This window comes from Staurois parvus, unplaced genomic scaffold, assembly GCF_062004578.1.
Source record: "Staurois parvus isolate SC_StPar_1 unplaced genomic scaffold, SC_StPar_1.0 ptg000145l, whole genome shotgun sequence".
NCBI classification, from domain to species: domain Eukaryota; kingdom Metazoa; phylum Chordata; class Amphibia; order Anura; family Ranidae; genus Staurois; species Staurois parvus.
The window spans coordinates 9,771,289-9,793,935 of NW_028317941.1; the positions used below are offsets into that span (position 1 = coordinate 9,771,289).

At 39.3% G+C, this 22,647-nt stretch overlaps 1 protein-coding gene and 1 long non-coding RNA gene across 2 annotated transcripts in view; both read right to left on the bottom strand.

Moving 5' to 3' along the window:
• Positions 1-8,138: 8,138 nt before the first annotated feature.
• On the bottom strand, positions 8,139-15,598 carry LOC149464927 (uncharacterized). The gene is made up of 3 exons (XR_016312268.1): positions 15,500-15,598; positions 10,092-10,176; positions 8,139-8,829 (listed from the first exon to the last, which is right to left on the bottom strand). It is a non-coding gene; the product is annotated as an uncharacterized LOC149464927 (long non-coding RNA).
• Positions 15,599-16,720: 1,122 nt separating this feature from the next.
• The window catches only part of LOC149464928 (interleukin-5 receptor subunit alpha-like), a 65,181-nt gene continuing 59,254 nt past the window's right edge, over positions 16,721-22,647 (bottom strand). Inside the window, exon 8 of the mRNA XM_089673886.1 lies at positions 16,721-16,876. Coding sequence (XP_089530012.1) covers positions 16,721-16,876 — 156 coding nt within the window. The remainder of the gene's footprint in view (positions 16,877-22,647) is intronic.

Sequence of the window (22,647 nt, forward strand, 5' to 3'; positions counted from 1 at the left end):
TTGTCACGAGCATGCACATGAAAATCAACATTGTAATTTGCTAAACCCAGAGCTGGAGAGGAAACTAGAGAGGACTTCAAGGTTTGGTAGGCATAGGTGGAATCTTGGTCCCATTTAATGAGGTCTGGAGCCTTAGTTTTAGTGTGCTGCCTGAGTATGTTGTCATAATGGGAGCAGTCAGGTATCCATTGGCGACAATAGTTAACCCTACCAAGGAAGGAAAGCATTTCCTTTTAGTTTTTGGGTGGAGCAGACCCGTAATGGCTTGGATCCTCGACTGGCTTGCCATTCTGGTGCCTTGTAACAGAGTGAAACCCAAATAATCCACCGATGTTTGACAACATTGTACCTTATGCCTTACCACCTTGTGTCCATCTGTACTCAGAAAATCTAACAGAGGTATACTGTCCTGCCTACAAGCCTCCCTGTTGGGTGAACAAAACGATAAGTCATCCACGTACTGGAGCAACATGGAACCATGGCAGGGTGCCCAACCCTTTAAGGATTCTTGGAGGGCCATGGCATAAACAGCTGGAGAATCCACATAGCCTTAGGGCAATCTGGGTTAACTGTTTGTCGGCCACAGTAAAACTAAACAGTAGTTGTGATTCTTTGTCAACTGGGACAGGAAAAAAGAATTGCTTAAATCGATCACAATATAACACTGTGTATCATGTGGATTGGAGGCAATCAAAGAGGACACATCTGAGACAATGGTTGCTATCCTCCTCTTCCCCTATTACGGTTTCTACCTCTCTCTCTAAGATTACTATGTTGTAACCCTTGAAAGTATGCTTTACTGGTAGATTTGGAGACCTCAAAACATCCAGCGTCGTCTTTCTCCATCACTTGTTTTTTCAAGCGTACCTATGGCCATCTCTGTCTAGTTTGAAATAAGCTGTCTTATTAACAGCAACATTTCAGGTCTGAATCCTGCCATTAAGGTTTGAATATACTGTATATATAGTGCACATTTCTGCACTATTCATATCCATCCCAGCTGTCAGGGATCCCTCCGTGCAGCTGTGCGATGGCGCCGGATCCCCTCGGGCTGTGACGGTGCAAGTGCGCATGCGCGGGAGCGTGCAGGCGCTCATGCGCATGAGTGTGCGTATGCGCTAGTGTACACATCACCGCAAGGCTGGCTATTTAAACTTGCAATACAGTTTAGTCAATGCCTTCTGGTCTATAAAGTTCGGCACTCCGAAACCTGATTCTGTTGCCTGTATCTGATCTGACCTGACTAAGAAAGAACTCCGCCTGCACCGACCCCGGCTTACCCCTGACTATCCGCTTGCCTGTTCCCTTGTACCTGATTTGCTCGTTTGTTCCCGGCTTGTCTGACTCTGCTGCACCTACTTACCTGTATCTGCACCTGGCTTGTATCCTGATTGCTGCCATACTTACCTGCTGCTGAACCTGGCCTGCATCCTGGTTACCAACATACCTGCCTGCTGCCACATCCACGCTCCTGTGTCCGTTCCCGGTCTGCATCCTGATTGCTGCCATACTTGCCTGCTGCTGCACCCACGTTCCTGAATCCACACCTGGCCTGCATCCGGATCTCCTGGGTTTTCACCTGCCTGCTACCAGCTCCAGACCCACCCAGCACTCGTGCCACTCCTGGCTCTGTGCCCTCTGTTCCCACTATCAGGGGCTCCGAGCAGGAGTAGTAAGAGGATGCTTCCTCTCCACGTCAGGCTCCCCAACCAGGTATGTGACACCAGCCTCGTTCTTCCAGACTTTTCTAAATCTTTTCACATGCTCTATCACTGAATCCTTTGTTTCTTGCTTACAACCTACAGCAGTTGTTAAAGATTTTCTACTCTTCAATATTCACTCCGTCTCGGCTATCACCTCCTCCCACACCTTTGTCTAACACTGAGTCCATGTCATATCCCAAATTCCATCAATTATTAATTTCATGTCCTGCTGTGAGCACTGTCTGCCTTGTACGGCTCTCTTTACATTATTTTTATACATGCAGTTGGATTCTTTCTGGGGTCTGGACTATATCTAATTTAGGGCCCCCTGAAAACTACGGGAAAATGTCCTTATCACCCAAACACAGTCCCCTTATCATGTCCATATGAAATGTATCATTAGCCCCATCTCTGGAAAAGAGACTACTGCTTTTCATACTCAGGGACCACTTGGCAATATTCTCTATGAAAGAAAACCACATAATAATCATCCCATGGAAATATAGTTATCACATATTCTTTACAAGTTAACCTAGACAATTCAGGATTTTCTTGTCTTTTTTTTTTTTTTCCTTAGCAATATCACCTAACACTCTATGTGGAGGCTTAGGAATGTTGGGCAGAAGTCCTTTACTGTGGACTATGTCCATCTTGAAGCAAAACAGCTGTTAGGCAACGCACTAATTATTATAATGTCAGCACCTATTCTTTGAAGCGGAGGGGCTGTAATGTCGACAAAACCTCCTCAACAGTTCAGAAGTTTAAGACTTAAAAGCACAGACAACTTAAAAAAAGTATTCTTGTTACCTTTTTTTTTTCAGTAACACAAGTATTCTACATAGCAGTTTCTTAACATACAGCAAATAAGCACTTATACTTCTAAAATGCTTCTAAAAAGATAAATGAGGGCTCCTGTGAATTCACCATATTATTCCTGCCTAGGCAATTTTTGCCCAGAGGTTCCAAACCTCTGACTTCCCTTTGAGGTTTCAAACCTCAAAGACTCCCTGCAAGACCCAATGATCTCAAACGGTGAATTTTGCTACTACTACTAAACCCGGGTTTCAAAGGGGAATGATCAAAGTAAAGAGTAAGACTTATTCTCAGCTTACCTGACCGGCCGCACCTTTGTCTCAAACCTCTGACACCAAAATTGATAAGATTAATTTTTGTCTTATTTTTACCTCTTGATTCAAGAAAAATAAAGCTCCAGACACCGAAGTGTAAAAGCTGTATCTCTGAAAGTTTAATGCAAGACAAGAACTGTTATACAGAACTCAACAGGCGTTGCTTATTTTAGGATAACTAATAAAACATTCCACTCTTATCAGGATAGTTACTTGAAGAACAGAAACTATAAATGGCGGAGGGATACCATAAAAGGTGAATCCATTTACAGAGAAATAGAATCTATTCTCAGGAAATGAAAGAGAAGTTACAAAACCAATCTCAAAACTGAAACTGTTTACATTACATTTGTACATACATTATACAAAATGGATGCCACTTAAAAAGATATAGTTCCTTACACATGTGATCTCTGAGTTCTCTTGCTTAGAGCCAGCAGGGGAAAGATGTAGCATCAGACCAATGCTGCATCCACTTAGGTAAGTATAAATGGGGAAAAAAAAGCCCTACTTCTCTTTTAAGAGTTTTCAAATGAAATTAGTTGATTCAGTGATAGAGAGGTTGCATACTCCGCAAATGTTCCAAATTTCCTGATAGTAAAGGACCAGTTTTAAGGCTATATCACATTAGTGATCCTGTAATTAGCGAGCAACTCACCAGCAAAATTACTGCAAATAGAGCACGCACCAATTCCTGCAGGGTCGCACTCTCATTCATCAGTCCAGTGAGGTGTTGCTTTTGGGGTTGATGCTCACATGCGGATGAGCAGGATTCTTAAGCATTTTGTCAAGCAAGGGAGTGATACTGTAGTAGCAAATGAGTAGTACTTGTAGAGATTCTGTTGCTGGCAAAATGACACCAGATAAGACCACTAAGCCCTGTTCACATCTGGTGCAATTTGGCATGCAATTTGCATGACATGCAACTTGCAAATCATATGCCAAGTCACACCCTATTGTTCACTATTAAAGTGGTCATATCGGTGCGGCTCTGACTTGGTCAGAGCTGCACCGATTTCTAAAGTAGTGCATGCACTACTTTTGTTGCAATTTGTGTTGACATCGGTGTCAGATGTCTTGCAAATCGCAATGAAATTGGCAGGTCACCCGATTTTGAAATCCTGCAACTTCATTGTAAGTCGCACAATTTCAAAATCAGCTTTGATGTGACCGGGGTGTAATGTGACATAGCCTTCATTTTTTTTTACAGGGTAATGTACATGAGAGGGGGTCTCTTAAAGGGATACAAAAGGTTCAGTTTTTTTTTTTAAATAACAAACATGTTATATATACCTGCTCTGTGCAATGATTTTGCACAGAGCAGCCCAGATCCTACTCTTCTCTGGTCCACTGATGATGCTCCTGGCTCCTCCTTCCTCTAGGGTGCCCCTTTAACAAGCAGCTTGCTGTGGGGGTACCCTAGCAGGCTCAGCCTTGCCCCTTCTTTCTCCCCATTGGCCAACTGGCTGTGATTGACAGAATTGGAAGCCAATGAGGAGGCAGAGACCCAGGACGAGGTTCTTGTGCATATTGCTGGATCAGCCCAGGTAAATATTAGTGGGGCTGGGGGGGTGCTGCACACAGAAGGTTTTTCATCTTCATGCATAGATTGCATGAAGGTAAAAAACCTTGAGCCTTTACAACCACTTTAACCCCCCTGGCAGTATTCCCGAGTGTAGCTCGGGGTCAGGGGTGGACTGACAACTCATTGGGCACCCGGGCAATAGGGGATCATGGGACCCCTGTGTCCTTTCCCAAACTCAAAAAAGCCTATGAAAAAGGTATGCCTCTCATGGGACCCCCTACTGAGTCTGGGCCCTCGGGCAGTGCCCGAGTTTCCAAATGGTCAGTCCGCCCCTGCTCGAGGTTAACTTTCAGTACCAAAAGTGGTAACCCCGAGCTGCACTTGGGATTACCCTGCAGCGTTACTCAGGGGTTCCCTCTTGCACTTACCTTGTCCTGCGCTCCTGCGATATCCCCCCTGCAGCATCCCCAGCCATCTTCTCCGGCCGATGCCGGCATTTGTCTTCCGAGTTACGTTCCCTGTGAGCGTTGTGACTTACGGGATGTATGGAGGACGGAACTGGCAGGAAATTCAAACATGTTAAAATGTGACATTCACTAAATACACTAAAATCTTATAGTATTACTGTATCAAACCATTTCACATACATTTTGTCCCGAGTACTTTGTCCTGTGACCTGCCTGCATTTTTATGGTTCTTTCTGCCTGGAAACTGAGAAAAGTCCATGGCATACAAAAAGCGTCCCTTTAGGTCAAAAGCGGTTTTAGACCAGCTAGAGAACAACAATAGTAAATTAGAGCCATTTGCAGAATTGAGTGATAATGATTCGTGGGGAAATTCATCATCAGACACTGAAAACAATTTTGCGAGTAAGCTCAGTGATGTGCGAACTTGGCGCTCTATTTCAAATGTCAGTGTTTTTGGTTTGATTACATTATTGAATTAAATGTATTATTATATTATTATTTTTTATAATTATTTATTATATTATCATTTATGATTTTGTGTTTCAAATTTTTACTAGACTCTTATTTGGACAGATTTCAGTTAGTTATTCCTAAGAATTACAGGCCTACAATAAAAAAACAACATATTTCCATGCAAAAAAATGTACCACTTTGAGCACACAAATATTGACATAATCAGACCACTAGGGAGGTTAATAGCTAAAAAGATACAAGAGGGCTACACTTTAGCTAGACAAGAGACTGTCCAAACTGCTTAGTAAGAAAAATAAGAAGATAGAAAATTGATAAAGTGGACCAGTTATATATGTTATGATTGTTTTGGTAAATGGTTAGAAGAACTGATCTCTAGTAAAGACTAATGCACATTAAACTAAATAATAATTGCTAAGTATGTATAAATAATAATTCATAATCTTTACATATAAATAACTGTTATTATTTTGTAGATATCTAACATTATATGGCGTTCTAATAAGACATTGTTGTGGTATTCACTTTATTTTAAATAATAATTCATAGTCTTTAAATATAAATTACTGTTATTATTTTGTAGACATCCACCATTTTATGGAATTCTAATAGGACACTCGTGTGCTATTTTCCCTCAAAATAAATTATTTTCAGGTCTTTTGCCTTCAGTTTGCTAACTTATTTTGTTGAACTGAATTGTAAAGTCTGTACCCAATGTTATACAAGTTTTGTTGGTAAAACTACAGCAAAACATTTGGCAAAATAGGATAGTGCAATGGGTTCAAGCCACAAAACATTTATTCCAATAGCAAAATACATTAACCCCAACCTACCTGGAACCTATTTATTGTTTCCTAGCACAATGCCATGTGTCAAGCATGCATTAAAAAATGTCCTCCACATTTAGAGCAAGAAGCTGACACTTTTTGCAGCTTCTCACTTTCAATCCCCACTGATTATTCGTGAACCAATCATAGTTTCTAATCATGTGTCCACTATCTCAGTTTACAAAACTAAAATCCTTCAGCCTGCAGATGGACACTGCCACATTCAGGCTGCAGTGTTCACCTGTATGCAGTGAATTAATGAAGTAAGTGTCACAATCAGGTGCACCACTGAAAACAATAATAAATTAAACAATAGAAAAACTTTTTTGTCTATTTGCCTGCCTATAATATAGCTAGGCTATTTTTTCACCATTAAAAAAATACCAAATAAAACCCGTTTATTTATGTATATATATATATATATATATATATATATATATATATATATATATATATACTGTATATATAGTTGGCCTGGACATCAAGACAATCAATGCTATTGGCCTGGACAACTTTAATAAAACATCCCCATTAGAGTCTCTCCTTACATCAGGGCCTCTGCAGACCCCCCACTTACATCAGGGTCTCCATCAGAGCCCCCCTTACACCAGCATCCTCATCAGAGTCCCCCTTACACCCATGTCTCTACCAGCATCCCCCCTTAAATTGGGATTCCCCATAAGAATCCCATTTCACATTAATGTCCCCATCAGATCTGTGCTGGAAACTGCAGGGAGGGTAAAATGAAGACCAGCTGATCTGAATCCTCAGTCTGTGCAGGATTTGCTACTGACCCTAGCTGCAAGATGGATACAATATTTTAGCAAACAAGATGTGGCCCTTGGGCTGCAGAATGGAGACCCCTGCTTTGGAGCACAAACTACTACAGGCTAAAGCCTCATACATATGATGAGAATATTGAAGGAATAATTGTCTGTTTTTTGGGAGTGTTTTTGCATGCTAGTATTATTTAAAAAACAAAGAGGTTACTAAAGTTATGAAAATTCTCATAATATCATGACCATATTATTGAACGATCACTCAGCAGTATTTTTCATACGATTTTCTTATTGTGTGTACTAGGCTTAATACCTTAGAGGTGTGACTGTAAAAGACAAAAACTGTTCCTAGTATTTGCTAATCTATATGTAGATACCATTACAATGCTGCTCTAACATCCATAGGAGGTAGTTTTGGTTGCATACATAATTAATTGAATGCTTACAGTGTTTTATATTATAGATGTATTGCTGATTATTATTGCTGATAGGCTAAATTTATCTTTAGTAATTTACCGGAATATAGTAAACTATCAAGAAGGGTCTAAGTTTGATAGATTAGTTAGAAAACCCACCCCATGTGAGGTCATTGTTCTAAAAAATAAGAACTATTGCTCTTTTTTAGGTCTTACGTACAGTTTACTAAAGAAGTATTGCATTTTCTTAATAGTAGTGTGTCTTACCCCACTGGAGCCTGCTCCCTTGACAACCAGAAAGTCAGAGTAAAGATCCTGCACAGAGCATGAGCTCACCGTATGATTTGGTATTTGCATTGGACTCCTTTGTCATAGAGTAGCCTGTGGCCAACATTTCCTACCTGAAAATCTTCTGATCAGGTGGAATTCTTTAAATGATTCCACTAACCTTGACTGGAGAACCCCTCAAAGCTTACCTCACTTTCAATATATAGTGTGCATTTGTATTAGTTCCTTCAGCCTTTGAAAAAGCTTCCGTATAAGGTGTTACCTTTCAAGAATTAAGGAAGGATAGCAGCAACTTGGTGTACTTGCATTCACCAACCTTCAGGAGAGGTCTGGTTTCCATTGATGTAGCTTCTATAGATCTGTTCTGTCCAATCAAACTGGCATAAGGCCCCAGGAATTCAACTAATCACCTTTTATGAATTAAGCAAATGATCAGCATTACATAGTAAAAAACCTGGGCATCCTCTCCTCAGTTGATCAGGGACAGCGTGTTCAGAGTAAAACGCAGAATGTGTAAGAAGAACCAGACCATACAGATAGAAACAGGGTTTATCTCCTGAAAAGGTAACCTATCATACTGGCTTTAGGGTAAAGCATCAAAGCATAACTCATAGCGAAAGTAAGCACCCTTAAAATAAAGTATCCACTGAAAACAATTAATTTTGGATGGAGAGTATTTAGAATGCAAAATCTGGTGCAGCTCTGTATAGAAACCAATCCGCTCCCTTTTTTTGTCAAAGCTTAATTGAACAAGCTGAAGTTAGAAGCTGATTGGCTACCATGCACAGCTGTACCATATTTTGCTCTCTCCAGATTTAGTAAATAAACCCCTATGTTTGAAATTGCATTTGTGTTTCCAGTTCTGAAGCTGAAAGTCTTCCATATATATCCTTTTCTCTTCTGCTTGTATTGGCACTACTTGTCAAAAAAATTATCTTAAATTCAGTTGTGAATCTTGCCACAATAGAGAAGTTCGTCCAACAAGGGCTGGAGAAAGATTTTGACCTTACCATCAGGGCTATGAAGGACACTAAAATAAACAAATGGCTCCAAACTGATGTTTTCTTTAAAAGGTATTAATAAATATTTGAACAATCCTGATGCATCGCTATATTCACATATTGATTTTCAGACTGTTCTTTTTGAGGGATTTCTGTTACTTGTAGGCATATACATTCTTCGTCTTCTTCAGTTAGACTTTTCTTTGTAATATTTTTTTCCTGAAACTAAAAAGCAAAGCTTTTAATATGAACATCTGATATGAGGTCATGCATAATTAAACAGAGAAATAACCAGAGAGAATCACATTACTGTATTTACATATGAACAATTACTTGATCTGAAAATGATCAGTAGATCCAGAGCTTGAGCTGATTTACACATGTGCAGTGCAAATTGAGGCTCAAGTTTCACAGCTAATTGACACAGTAGTTGTTCAGTGGTTCAGGTCAGGTTTACATCAGGTTCAGGTCAGTATTTTACCCTTTTCACACATATGCGGTTTAGAAACAGTTCACATAGCAGTCAATAGCCTATAAGCCACACCTGAACCAGACCGCACTACTCAGAAATTGGACAGGACTCTTTTTCAATCTGCACTGAATCCGCACTGCCAGTGCACCAGACATATGTGAACAGGCACCATAGGAAACAATGGTATATCACATGTCATCCAATCTGCATATATGTGAACGGGTACGCAGTAAATGTTCACAAAAATGTTGACTTTGGCTTTAAACGACGAGTCTGTCCCTCAATTCCTGTCCTTTCTACCTCTTGAACGTACTTATTGGCAAGAGAGACAAGCCTTTACATTTAAGGACCAATGATAAACGTAATTTTGTGTGGATTTAAATTTTGTCTTGACACACTGATTAAAGCTATAAAAACACTGACATATAGACATTATGGGGTTGATCTACTAAAGGAAAACAGGCTGTTCACCTTACAAGAGAAGTTGCACTTTGCAAGTGAACTATCACTTGGTGAATGTGGTGAAACCCTGCTGACTTCCATCATCCAATCATGTGCAAGCAAAAATGTTGTTTTTGCATGTGATTGTGTATTCTTTGCAACATGAAATTTCACCATTTTTCCTACATTTTGGGGAAAGTTCCCTTGCACATTACAACTCTCCTTGCAAAGTTAGCAGCCTATTTGCCTTTAGTAAATGAACCCTAATGCATCACCATATTCATGTCATGATATCAAGTTATTTCTACTCTTACTACATCAGAATGAAACTTTCAGTATTCAATGAATTAGCTTTTTTTCCCCTTTTCTATTTTCTTTTTTGTGTAGACCAGTTTTAAGTGGACATGTTTCCCTGAAGATGCCTAAGGAATTGTTCTTTACACAGGGTTTCTAAGAAGCAGGGGTGCAATCAATAAAATTGAAACACATTTGCACGTTGCTGAGAAGTGGTCCCAACCTTCTATTTAATTATTACTATTGTTTAACAGTAAAAAGATCAGATGTTTGGCCATACCAATAATTCTTTCTGTTCAATTGTTTGAAATATTTTCTTTGCTGGTTTTGGTATTTGTGGAAAGAGCCTTTTCCATACTTGGAACCTAATCAAAAATAAAAACACATACGTAGAAATATCTTAATACATCCTTGAAATGCTTATTTGTTGTACATGTATCTGTCAGATGGCAGACAGTAAAAATGATTAAAACTACTTATTGATATCATACTGATACTTAAAAGTTGAATCCCAAACCCGAACGCAGGCCCTCCAAATCCTTCTGCCACCCTCTTCCTGTTGGTGCACACCCAGTATATACTGTGCTATTTGTTTAATCAATATACATACCTTTTTCCAGTTGTTTTCAGTCTGATGACATTCCGAGTCCTCTTCACTCCTTCCTACCTGGGTGGATCTTACATCCTACAGAGAGCCGTTCAACATCATTAAGTGGTGCCACTCTCTGCAGCATTCTCTCGTGTGTCCAAAAGCGAGAGGCAAAGCAGGACATTCTGGGGTCCCAGCAAGTGGGTTGGAAACCTCCCAGCACCACTTAACCCAAGAAAAGGGCTGGTGCTGAATTAGCAAGTAGGTGGGTCTGCAGGAAATTTTGTATAAGAGGAAGAGCTGAGTATTGCACTCAGAGCTTTTTTTTCTTAAGGTGGAACTGGGTTTTAAGTAATGTTAAAGTAAACCTGTCATCAAAAAAATATCATGGCTGTCATTGCTTAAAATGCTAGTTCCATATTTTTCTCATGAAAGGTTTCCTTTAACGTGTATAGTACATGAATATGCATATTTTGTATAAATATTTGTTTTCATAGAACTTTTTTTTATTTTTCATAACTGGAAAAGGCTTGTGTAGCTTCATTGTAGGGGCATTGCTAGGACCTAATGCACCCTGGGGCACCAAGTCTAAAATAACTAGTGGATATAGCCAAAACATGAGTGTGGTTTTAAAGCCAAGGTCTCCCACAGCCAAAGTTATACATATCAGATACAGCAGAGCTGATAAATCAGTAATAGAAAAGAGAATTGAATGGGAATGTCACCCAGGTGTGTGAACCCCTAGAATACAGCAGCACAATGAGGGAAGCAATAAGTTGTGGAGGAGTGTGGATGATAAGCTATGGCATTTAGCAGGACAGGCACAGAGCTCTAGAAATTAGAACTTTGAGTAGTCAAGTGCAAAATGTGGAGCCAATTAAGCAACGTACACTAGAAATAGGTTTATTTTGTGTGTTGTGTACAGAAGCATGTAGGCAGGTTGAAAAAATGTGTTAGGTGCTGCCCTGGATGGGAGGGTAAGTGTTAATGCCTTTCCCAGTTCTTTGGTTTTTCTGGGTTTTTCTCTAGGTCCGAACCAATGGTCCTGTGTTATAAAAGAGGGACGGTTGTCCAGAAGAGAAAGTTCTGGGGCTGGGAACCCCTGAGAACAACATGGTCAAGAGCCCATAGGGGATACAATTGGAGAGTCGCACTTGTGAGGAGTGCAAGAATGCCACCTGCTTCTGCTATTATTCTACTAATGTAGAAGGTCCATGCCCGGGTTTCATCCCTGAACATACCAGCTATTGGGAAATTCTACTGATGGATTCATGTCTGTACATGGACTCTACCTTTGCAGGCATCCCGGGGAGTTAGGAGTTGGGAGGTAGGAATAATCCTGTTTTTGCATGTTGGACTTTGAGATGTTCATTTTGCACTTTTCCAAGTACAGCTTTGAAACTTTGTTCCCGCCTGTTCTGAAGTTACTCAAGGGGTGTAATGTAAGTAACTGACACCTATATTCTAAGGTCTGGGAAATGAAGACAGTTCTGCAAGAGTTAACGCAATGTGGCGTGCAAGTAAACGGTTACCTAGGGTAACAGATATCCAACAAACAATCTGTTGATAGTGTATACCTGCTACAGATGGAGCAGCCTCCATCAGCTAGGGAGATGTTGTAGACGCATTCTTTCTTCCATAGCATCAAGAGTGGATCTGCACCACAGGGATCCCCATTCCGTACAGAGGTAAGGAAGCTCACAGGCTGAATCAAGTGCACACTGAAGCCCGGGCTAGTTGCATGGTGGGGCCCACTCTGCTACTGGGGAAAGTAGTGGTAAAATCTGGACATGTGGTTGTGGTCAGTGTTTGGCACAGTCCTCCAAAGTGCATGCAGTAGTGAGAAGATGTACATTTTACATGTAAACCCAGGAGTTGACTGGAGAACAGTTATGGCACAAGGGTACATGTTGTATGTTCAGCATAAAGGCCCACCTTAAGGTCGAGTATTCCTCAATGGCAACCTCCACCTTGTCCCATGGCATTGATGTAATGGTACAGAGTAATGGTACCCCATGTGTATTGAAAGTGGACCTGTTACAGGTGCCTAGCATAGCCTAGAAGAACCCACCCCGGTATAGGCCTCCTATGTGATCCCCACTTAGTGCCCAATGAGGAGGAGAACATGGAGGGAGTATCACCTACCTACCCATACCTGTACAAAAAGCATGTGGAGTCAGGATATGACAGCTAATGACTAGCAGAATTGTGTTTCAGAGAAATAAGTTGTTACTGCCTCTTGATCAGGCAGTAAACAGCCGAGCTGTCTAAGTTTGGTAGCATCTCTTCCACTGTAGTATGGTAGTAGGGATCCTGTTAACTGAATAGAGTATATTGTTCCAATCAGATAAAAGGGTGTCTGTGCCTGCAAGGTCAATGTCATTCTGCAGAAGTGGAAGGGAATAGAATGTGCTTCTAAGAGAGAAGAGGAAAAGACCACATAGCCTGTGTCAGAAAGAGAAATGTAATGGATGATCCATGAGGTGTATATGGCTTCTAGAGATAAAGGTTAAAAAATATCAAAACAACTTGTTAAATGTGATTTACATTTTATGTCAGACTGTAAAAAAGCACACCTGATAGCTGTGGAGTGTTTCTCGAGTGTGTCACAACTACTGGCATGTCAGTACTACTGTGCTGGCATAATATTAAACACTTCAGTCTTGAAGTAAAATGATACATTTTTCAAATGACCCCTTTATCAGTTTATTTCATATTGAACTTTTTTCTCTTTTTTGGTCGTATTTACAAAGGATGGTGACTGGTGCTTCAATTTGCTGTAGGCAGGACATGTGGTGCATCTAGAGCTTTGGTGCTCAACCTGTGGTCCAGGGGCTGCATGTGGCCCTTTTGGCACTTTTTGTGAGGCCCTTGCAGACACTAATCTGTGTTTCCATATTCTTCTGGTACATCAGTGGTTTCTAGCAGACAAATGTAATATGTCTGCAGCCTCTGATCATTTCTTGTATCAAATCTGCAGTCACTGGGCATCTCTTGTGTCATGTCTGACTACATCCTGTTGTGTGTCTGCTGTAACCAGATATTCACTGAATTTTATGTGTAGCTTTTTGGTGATGTTGGGGGCCCATAACAAGAAAGATGACCACCACTGATCTAGAGATATAATTATCAAAAAGCTGCTGGCAATAAAAAATATGTGCTTGACTGGAATGAGAAAAGATAAGCCAGAGTAAGGATGTTGAGTTTAGTGAAGATATAGGCTAGGGGAAGGATGTGAAAAAATGACAAAGGGGATAGGAATGGGGTGAAAGTAAGTGGGCACAAGTAGATCAATAGAATAAGAGGACCACAGGAAGGGGTGACAGGAAAATACAGGAAGGGGTGACAGGAAAAGAGACATAACACAAAGTACCACAAGATTCTAAAGTAGGATCTGTATTGTGTTACTATGTACACATCATTGGCTGAGCGCTCACTTATTGTAAAATAAAGTCTAACAATGGTACTAATGCAAATTTGAAACAGAAACACAGAGACAGAGACTAGGGTCATGTGTTATTGTATCAGGATCTACTCCATATGTGCTGTATCAAATTAAATTAATTTTGAAAGTCTGCAGTTGGATTATAAGAGTGTTCTGCTTTTAAAAAGATATAGCCTTCTTAATAATGGCCAGTGTGGTCAACTTCCTTAAAAGTGTTTTTCTGTAGGCAAATTTGCCTGCTATGTTATTACATAATGGAACTCCAAAGACAGATTGAACCCATGGTGAGGCTCTTCATCAACTGCATTGATTAGCATTTGCAAGATTAAAAGCAGTTGCAAGAGGGTAAGGTTATTTCAGCTCACTGAAAGTGTGAATGTTGCTGGATTGAATTGCATTGTATACAAACCCAAAACAAAATTTGTGCTATGCAGGGAAGGACTGACAACTCATGGGGCCCCCAGGCAATAAGGGGACATGGGGCCCCTTTGTCTTTGCCCAAACTCAAAAAAGCCTATGAAAAAAGGTACCAGGGGCATATCATGGGGCCCCCTACTGACTCCGGGCCCTCGGGCAGTGCCCGAGTTTCCAAATGGTCAGTCCGCCCCTGGTGCTATGTAACATTTTAGACCAAAACATATAGAGCAATATTGTACCACATGAGATTTCTGTTTGCACAACTGGCTGCCCATTTCGTGAACAGAATTTATTTTATACAAATATTACATACAATTGAAAGAGTATTGATAGGTAAATGTGTATCCTCCATCTCAACTTATTTGTTTTGGATGGAGGACTTTTAACATTTCTCAGATCATAGATTAGCCTGATCTTTAGAGGTTAAAGTAGAACGTGTGAACAATAAAGTATGTGTCTATGCAAACTGAATAACAAATATCAAAACATCAGCCAGTAGTTAAGGCGTATGCATAGAAAAAAATATTTTTAGTTATGGATAGATTAGTTAGGGCTTAGAACCCCTATCAAGCTTTCTTTTAATAGTTTATGTCACCAATACACAGTTTCACCTTCTCTGTGTGTCTTGATGACCACTGGCACAGAATATGAGGGAAAATGTAAAATTTCAGAACAACAGTTGCTGGTTAATCTATCAATCAGGACACCTATTTTGTTGATAGATTTTTCTATATATGCATATATAAATTGGTCCCACATAGTTTTCCCTTCCCCTTCCCTTTCTCGCTAAACTGCAGTGCATATACAGTAAGGGAACCAGACCCTTAGGGAAGAATAGGATTTCTGCTACACATGCATTTTCCTGCAGCCAAATCATTAGTTTTGCTACATTACAATTGGACAAGTGTGAATTGGCCCAAAACGTTTTATACTCTATCGAAAACTAAACAAAAAAAATTTGGCTATACATATAATTTAACTTTAGCTAGTTCCTTGATAATCCTGGAATCAAACATATTCATAATAGTTCCTTTAAAATAAACAAACAAGGCAGTAAATACACTTGTATAGAAAAACATGACAAAGTTACTTTTGCATGATTTTGTCTGACAAATTCAATTGGTGTGCTCAAATAAATATTGACATATTTACCTCTTGCATGTTTTATTTAAATTTGTTTTGTGTAACATTTGTTATAAAGCTATGAAAGATTTTCATGATAATGTTAGTACCATACCTGTGACATAGGAAAATAAGAATCAAAAGAACAGCAAATGTTATAATCCCCAATACAAGTACCAGGTGATTTGGTGTAAAACTTGGAGATTCGGGTTCTAAGAGAAAGAATATGTAAAATTCAATTCCACTGAAATACAGTCATCTGAAATAAAAAACAGGAATAACACAACTTGTTCATGTGCAGGTTAATGAATGTCATTTTAGCAGGCTAACATACTTTTGAAAGTTTCTAAACTTTTTCTTGTTGGGTCACTGCTTTGTCAAGATATCACTGCAAAATGGCAGCAGTGAAAAGATAGAAGCTCATATTTTTGGCTTCCTTTCACATAGGTGTGGGAATGTGTGTTAAAGTATATCTAAACCCTTACCTTGTAAAACAACTGATTCAGTTTAAAATAGAAATAAGCTAAATATTTGTACATGCATAAAAAAAAAATAGTAATACCTTGTTTTCTTTTTTTATAAGTGACCACATACTCTGTTATCAGAGAGCTAAGGGAGGAGAAACAGCAGCACACTGATCTTCCCAGAGAATGGCTGTGTAGTTGGGGCATGTCAGGACATTTCTGATCATTGGAGGAGAGTAGGATGAGTTCTCAGGACAGCAAGAGAACTCACCATGCTGTGCTCTGTTGCCTAGTGTCATTACTGTTACCCTAGCAGTACAGTGTCACTGTACTACTTATGGGGGGTGATGAAGATTTTTTTTTTACACTGATTTCTTTTACACCCATAAAGGCTGTAAAAGCAATAATTTCTCTTTCTCTCTGGCTGCATTCTTGCAGCCATTGAGAACTACTGTGTGAGCTGTGATTGGTCACAGCTTGTCACATGGTACAAGGCTGTTGTGAATAGCCTTGTACCATGTGACCTCTGTGGTCATTCACAGATTTCACATGTAGTAAGCAATGATGTCAAAAGAGACATCTTGCATACTACTCTGCATGTGATCACTGATTGGCCAATCAGTGATCACATGATCGGGACCCCACACAGAGGTCCCATATGACGATCGGTGTTCCACTGTGTCGCGGTGCTGTGAGCTCCCAGGGAGCGCACACAGTTCAAAATGGAGAGCGCTGTTTATGAACGGCAAGCTGCCCCTGGACTGCCACCGTCCGGCCGTTTGTATACAGCGGCCTGACGGCAAGTGGTTAATAACTAAAATGTTGGTACAAATGTTAACCTATTCTAAATTGGTAAATAAATAACAGTAATATTACTTGCCTTTTATGTGTGGATCACTCCATCTACTCCAATTGCCATAGTATGAACAGAAGTATTCCCATTTTGCTCTCACAGAGATGTTCATTTTTTCATTCAAAAGAAAATTACTTGTTTTGTAAGAATGGCCCTTGGTATCATCTTTAATATCCTAAAATGAAATACAAATAGTAGAGGGCAGTTAGCCAAGATCTCTTCATCCTTGCTCATCTGTGCTAACTTTTGGGTTTGTGTTTAGCCAATTGAGTAGTAAGAGGGATGTGTGATCAAGACACTTCCAACACTGTCCTTTTTTGTCTTCACTCCAGGACAATTCCTAACAGAGGATAATAGTTAGAAGATAATAATAATTTAAATAGCAATAGTTTTAAGTTAATACCTCCTTAACACATTATCATCCAGTCTCCTAGTCCTTGGTTTGGAGGACCCTTTATTGGCTATAAACTTGCCTAATAAGAGGCACCCTGAGGCCCTGGTGTATGGCTTGGTTCAATGTGCTAGCTTAGTAGGGAATTCAGGAATTCTACAGCTATTACGATGGTAAAGAGAATTTTGGAGCTGGCAACTATCTGTTGTAACGAACCTTTTGGTTATATCTTCCAGTTCGGAATCATATTGATACCTTTTCTAGAGTATCTCTCTTATGTCTTGTTTACTTTCATTTGTAACTTTGCCTGCTTTTTCTTTCTTCAGAACCCAGTTTACAAGATGGCGGTTGGAAGAAATTGGAGTTAATCTTTTTGATCTCCACCTACATGGACAGAACTGGGAGTCTGTGTACCATAGGACCAAAGAAAGGTGTTGCAGCATCAGGAAGGGTAATCTCCTCTTGAATTATCAAGATCATTCAATATATGTTATCTTCTGCAGGTCTTTCCCCACCATCAGAAATAAGATAGCATTGGACCTCAGGTGTGGTGGCAACTTGAGTCTCATATAAGAAAGTATCAGCAGATACATTTGACAGGACAGACAGTTGGAGGTCTAATGATACCCTCATCATTACAAACTGACTAACAGTGACGGCTTCCAAGTCTTTTGGCACTGCTTTTCTTTCAACAGCCTTATTTAGCCAGTAAAAGCGTTTTGTGGCATCTTTTGTTGCTGTTTGTTCCTCCTTCAGATTGCATTTCCATGGTTTCTGTCCTAGTGTTCTATGGTTTAGGAACAGTGGGTCAGGACTACTTCGTTATTTTTTAGTCTAGTTATCAGGGTGTGACTACCTAATATGCATATTAGGAAAAACCTCTGCTGATGGTCTTGAGACTGAATGTATGGCATATTTGGCCTTTTGATATGATACTAACAATTTACATTGACAGCACAGTTATGTTACAAACATATTGATGAAGGCAGACATTTCCTGATTTATCCTATAGAGTCACAAGTATATTTTTCAATATAGATTCTTCTAATACCATTTTCTGTTCTTCTATTTGTTATCCGTTCAAGTGATCACTAAAAAAAGATAAAACCTTTTAAAGGTGTTTCAGTGCTCTGTTTATTGTTTTAAAGTGATCTAGTGATACTGATGTTGGCCAAGCGGGCTTAATATAATAGGTTGGCAATAAAATATTACTTTGAAACTGTATTTGAAGTAGTGTGGTGTACTGTAAACAGATTTTCACACTTAAGCGTAATTAATAATTAAAAAAAACCTCAAAATAAACATGAAATTTCACCACTTTACTGCAAAAATGTACTGGAAACATTTCAGATATTATTCACTTAATATGTTTTTTAATTTTTTTATGATCATTTTCTCCTGAATACCTTCATTTCACATACCAAAAAAATCGCCTAGTTACAGTATTATTAATCCACATGAAATATTTAACAATTAAAAGCTTTTATTTATCTTGCCATTTTATCTCTCAAAGATTTATTTTATTTCTATATCAAATGGCTTTATTTTCTGCTCTTCTTTATGGGCACCTCAAAGATCCCCACAATAAATGCCAGGCAGAAGGTAGCAATATATCAACACACTAAAACCCTTGCAGCAATTCCTAATTTCATTATACATATCGAATAGCACAAATTTAATATGTGCACAAAATGCTAGGAAGATATAGAAGACAAAAATTAATGTTAAAGTTATAATAATGCATATATATATATATATATATATATATATATATAATTTATTTATACATTTATTTTTAAATATATATACTATAGAATAAATGTATTTAATCTGTGTAGCTATTTGCCTGGTGTTCAGCTTTAATTTGACCCAACATTTCATTAGTTTGAAGAACCATTTTATAAATGTAGCCAACCCAAAATTCCTAAGCTCAACATTCTCCACCTCTCCACAATGTATATGGCAACAAACCCTAAAAAGAAAAATGGCGTCATTACAGCCATAAGAGACTCCCTGCAGTTCCAATTCATTTCAGAAACAGCAGACCCATAAGGCCGCTACCACATATTGATCTGCAAACTCAACGATACTCCATACACATTGGTGAACGTCTATGGCCCTAATACCAATCAACTCCAATTCTTCAATAAACTTAACTCCATCATTACTCAACACAGAAAAGGCAGACTACTCATCGGCGGGGACTTTAACATTATCGGTTAATCCTCTTCTGGACTCCTCATCCAACAAAAGATCTTCAAAACAGTCTTTCAACCAATTCCTCCATTCTAATGATCTTTATGACATCTGGAGATGCCAACACAGTACAGAAAAGGACTATACCTACTACTCTCCATCCCATTTATCCTATTCCAGAATTGATTTCTTCATCACCGATTAAAGGACTCTACAACACGTCACCTCCTCCAAGATTGGCACCATCACATGGTCAGACCATGCTCCAATCACTATCTCTCTTGACGGCAAGCAACATTCGTCGATACCCCGAATATGGCGATTGAATGTAACCCTGTTGAAAAACCGAGACTACAAGCAACAAATACTAGATGCACACAAGACATTTTTTGAATTTAACGATACACCTGATATATCCATACCCATTCTATGGTCAACCTATAAAGCATACATGAGAGGTATTTTGATACAACTAAACGCCTGCATCACCAAAAATAGAACCCAACAAATAGATGAACACAATCAAAACAAATGAAGAAAAAAACAAAAAATACCCAGACCCATCAATCTCTTCATCTCTTACAGTAGATAGAAGCAAATTAAGATCCCTCCTACTTTACAAATATGATCTAATTCTCCAAAAAATGAAGGCAAAATTCTACTCACTAGGTAATAAAGCCAGCTCATTATTATCCAAAACAAAAATGGCTGAAATCCAAAATAGCTTCAATTAAACACCCATCCACGAATACCCTAAACACAAACCTGCAAGATATAGCTAACGCTTTTGCAAAATATTACCAAAACCTATACAACCTCGAGAATGATCCAGACACCATACAACCAACAATCGCATCAATACAACAATTTATCCACACGAACAACCTCCCTCAACTATCCCCAGCCCAACTTGACACCATCTCTATCCCAATTTCCCCCAAGGAAATAGAAATGACCATTAAAACACTCCCACTCAACAAATCTCTAGGAAATGACGGGTACACTAACGAATACTATAAACACTTTTCCACAGACCTATCACCATACCTGACCAAACTCTTCAACCATGCTGCCACTACAAGCTCATTTCCCAAAGACATGTTACAATCCATCATAACGACCATACCAAAACCTGGCAAAGACCCACAACTTGTCCAAAACTACAATCCAATCTCGTTACGTAATACTTGCATAAAACTATATGCGAAAATCATATCCGGAAGAATTCTCCCATACTTCCACACCCTAATCCACCCAGACCAAGTAGGTTTCATCCCAGGTCGCCAAACACCCGATGCTACCAGAAGAATTATCTCCCTCCTACACAACTTAGAAAACACCAAAACCCCCTCCTTAAACTTCTCTTTGGATGCAGAAAAAGCATTCGACTGGATACATTGGCAATTTATGCAACTCACTCTTCAAAAATTCGGTATCACAGGTTGGATGCTGAATGCCAACCTATCACTATATTCACATCCCTCCACCAGAGTGTTAACAGATGGCACACTATCTGACCCCTTTGACATCTCTAACGGTACCAGAAAAGGCTGTCCGCTCTCCCTGATAATATTTACACTCCTTATTGAACCCCTAGCATCCAAACTCAGAGAGGACCGATCATTTACAGGAATCAAACACCTCAACGTGGAACACAAAATTAGCCTATTTGCGGATGATATTATATTAATGGTGACCAATCCAAAATTGGCCCTTAAAATGATCCGCTCACACCTCTATACCTACTCAACAGTCTCATACTACAAGCTTAATGAACCCAAATCTTCCATACTAAACCTTCGCATCTCACCCCAACTCCAAACTCTACTAGCTAAACAATTCCCATTCTCATGGGAAAGGAATAACCTTCCTTACTTAGGAATCAGATTCACACCAACGGCGGAACAACCATACACCACAAACCATAAAACATTACTTGAAACTATTCCCGGAGAACTAACCACACTCCGCACCTCAGAACTCTCCAAACTAGGTTGTGTGGCAACCCTGAAAATGTACATTCTACCCAAAACCCAAAATCTTATACATATTCCGTACACATCCCATACCAATCCCTAACATTCTTTTCTAGCCTACAAACAATCCTCACAAAGTTCCTATGGAACTCAAAAAAGCCCAGATGTACCACCAATCTCTTAATACACCCCACAGCTAAAGGAGGAGCAGGACTCCCACACCTCAAGTATTACTACACCGCTACTCTTTTACACCAAATATACTTTTGGTGGAACCCATCGAAGGAAAAAATTTGGTCCACAATGGAAACCCTTCCTTTTCACCCACTTAAAACCCAAAATATAATCCTAACTCCACCAACCAACCGAATAAAATACCAAATAAAATATCCCTGCATACAAGCTTCGATACAAGCTTGGCGTGACCTCCTATCCACTAAATTTAAAGACATCAAACCTATACCTACTCCAACCAATATATTACACCTTTTTATGCCCTCGTTTGACCTATCTCATTGGAAAAAACAAGGTATAACTAATATAACAGACCTTTACACCAACCAATCTATATGCCCCTTCCAAATTCTTCAAACCAAGTATAATCTTCCTACTACTAAAAACTTTACATACTTAAGAATTGCTCACTGTCTACAAATAACAATCTTACCCCACACCACTAAGATACCAATTACAGCCTACATCTTCTTCACCAAACCTCAATACCCAGGTAAGGGTATCTCCACTTTCTACACATACCTCACAAACTTACAATTCACACTACAAACAACTTCCCTAACCAATTGGGAAAAAATCCTATCAGAACGAATAACTTTACAATGTTGGGAAAACGCCTTCAACATTACCTATAAAGCTACCCAATGCAGCTCCCACTGGGAGTCATATCTAAAAATACTCCACCAATGGTACCTGACCCCGGTCAAACTTTCCCTCTACTACCCGAAACAGTCTCCTACATGCTGGAGACAATGCGGTGAGACAGGCTCAACAGTACATATTCTTTGGTCATGTAAGTCATTTAGATCCTTCTGGAATACTACCTTACAATTAATACCTGACATAACCAAAATTTTGATAATCCCGAATCCCTCATTGGCACTCCTACATATCAGGATCGAGAAATTCCCTCTTCACTCCCGAACAATTATTACCCACACTTTTGCTGCCAAAATAAACATTACCAGATTATGGAACACAAATAATATCCCCTCACTTACTTCACTAATTACAGACCTCAACACCCAATGTGAAATGGAGAAAAAATCTACAATCAACACTCTCTCTCACCATAAATGTAATTGGCAATGGACCCGATGGTTAAATCACCCAAAATGCTCTGTACAACCCTGATGACATTTAAACAGT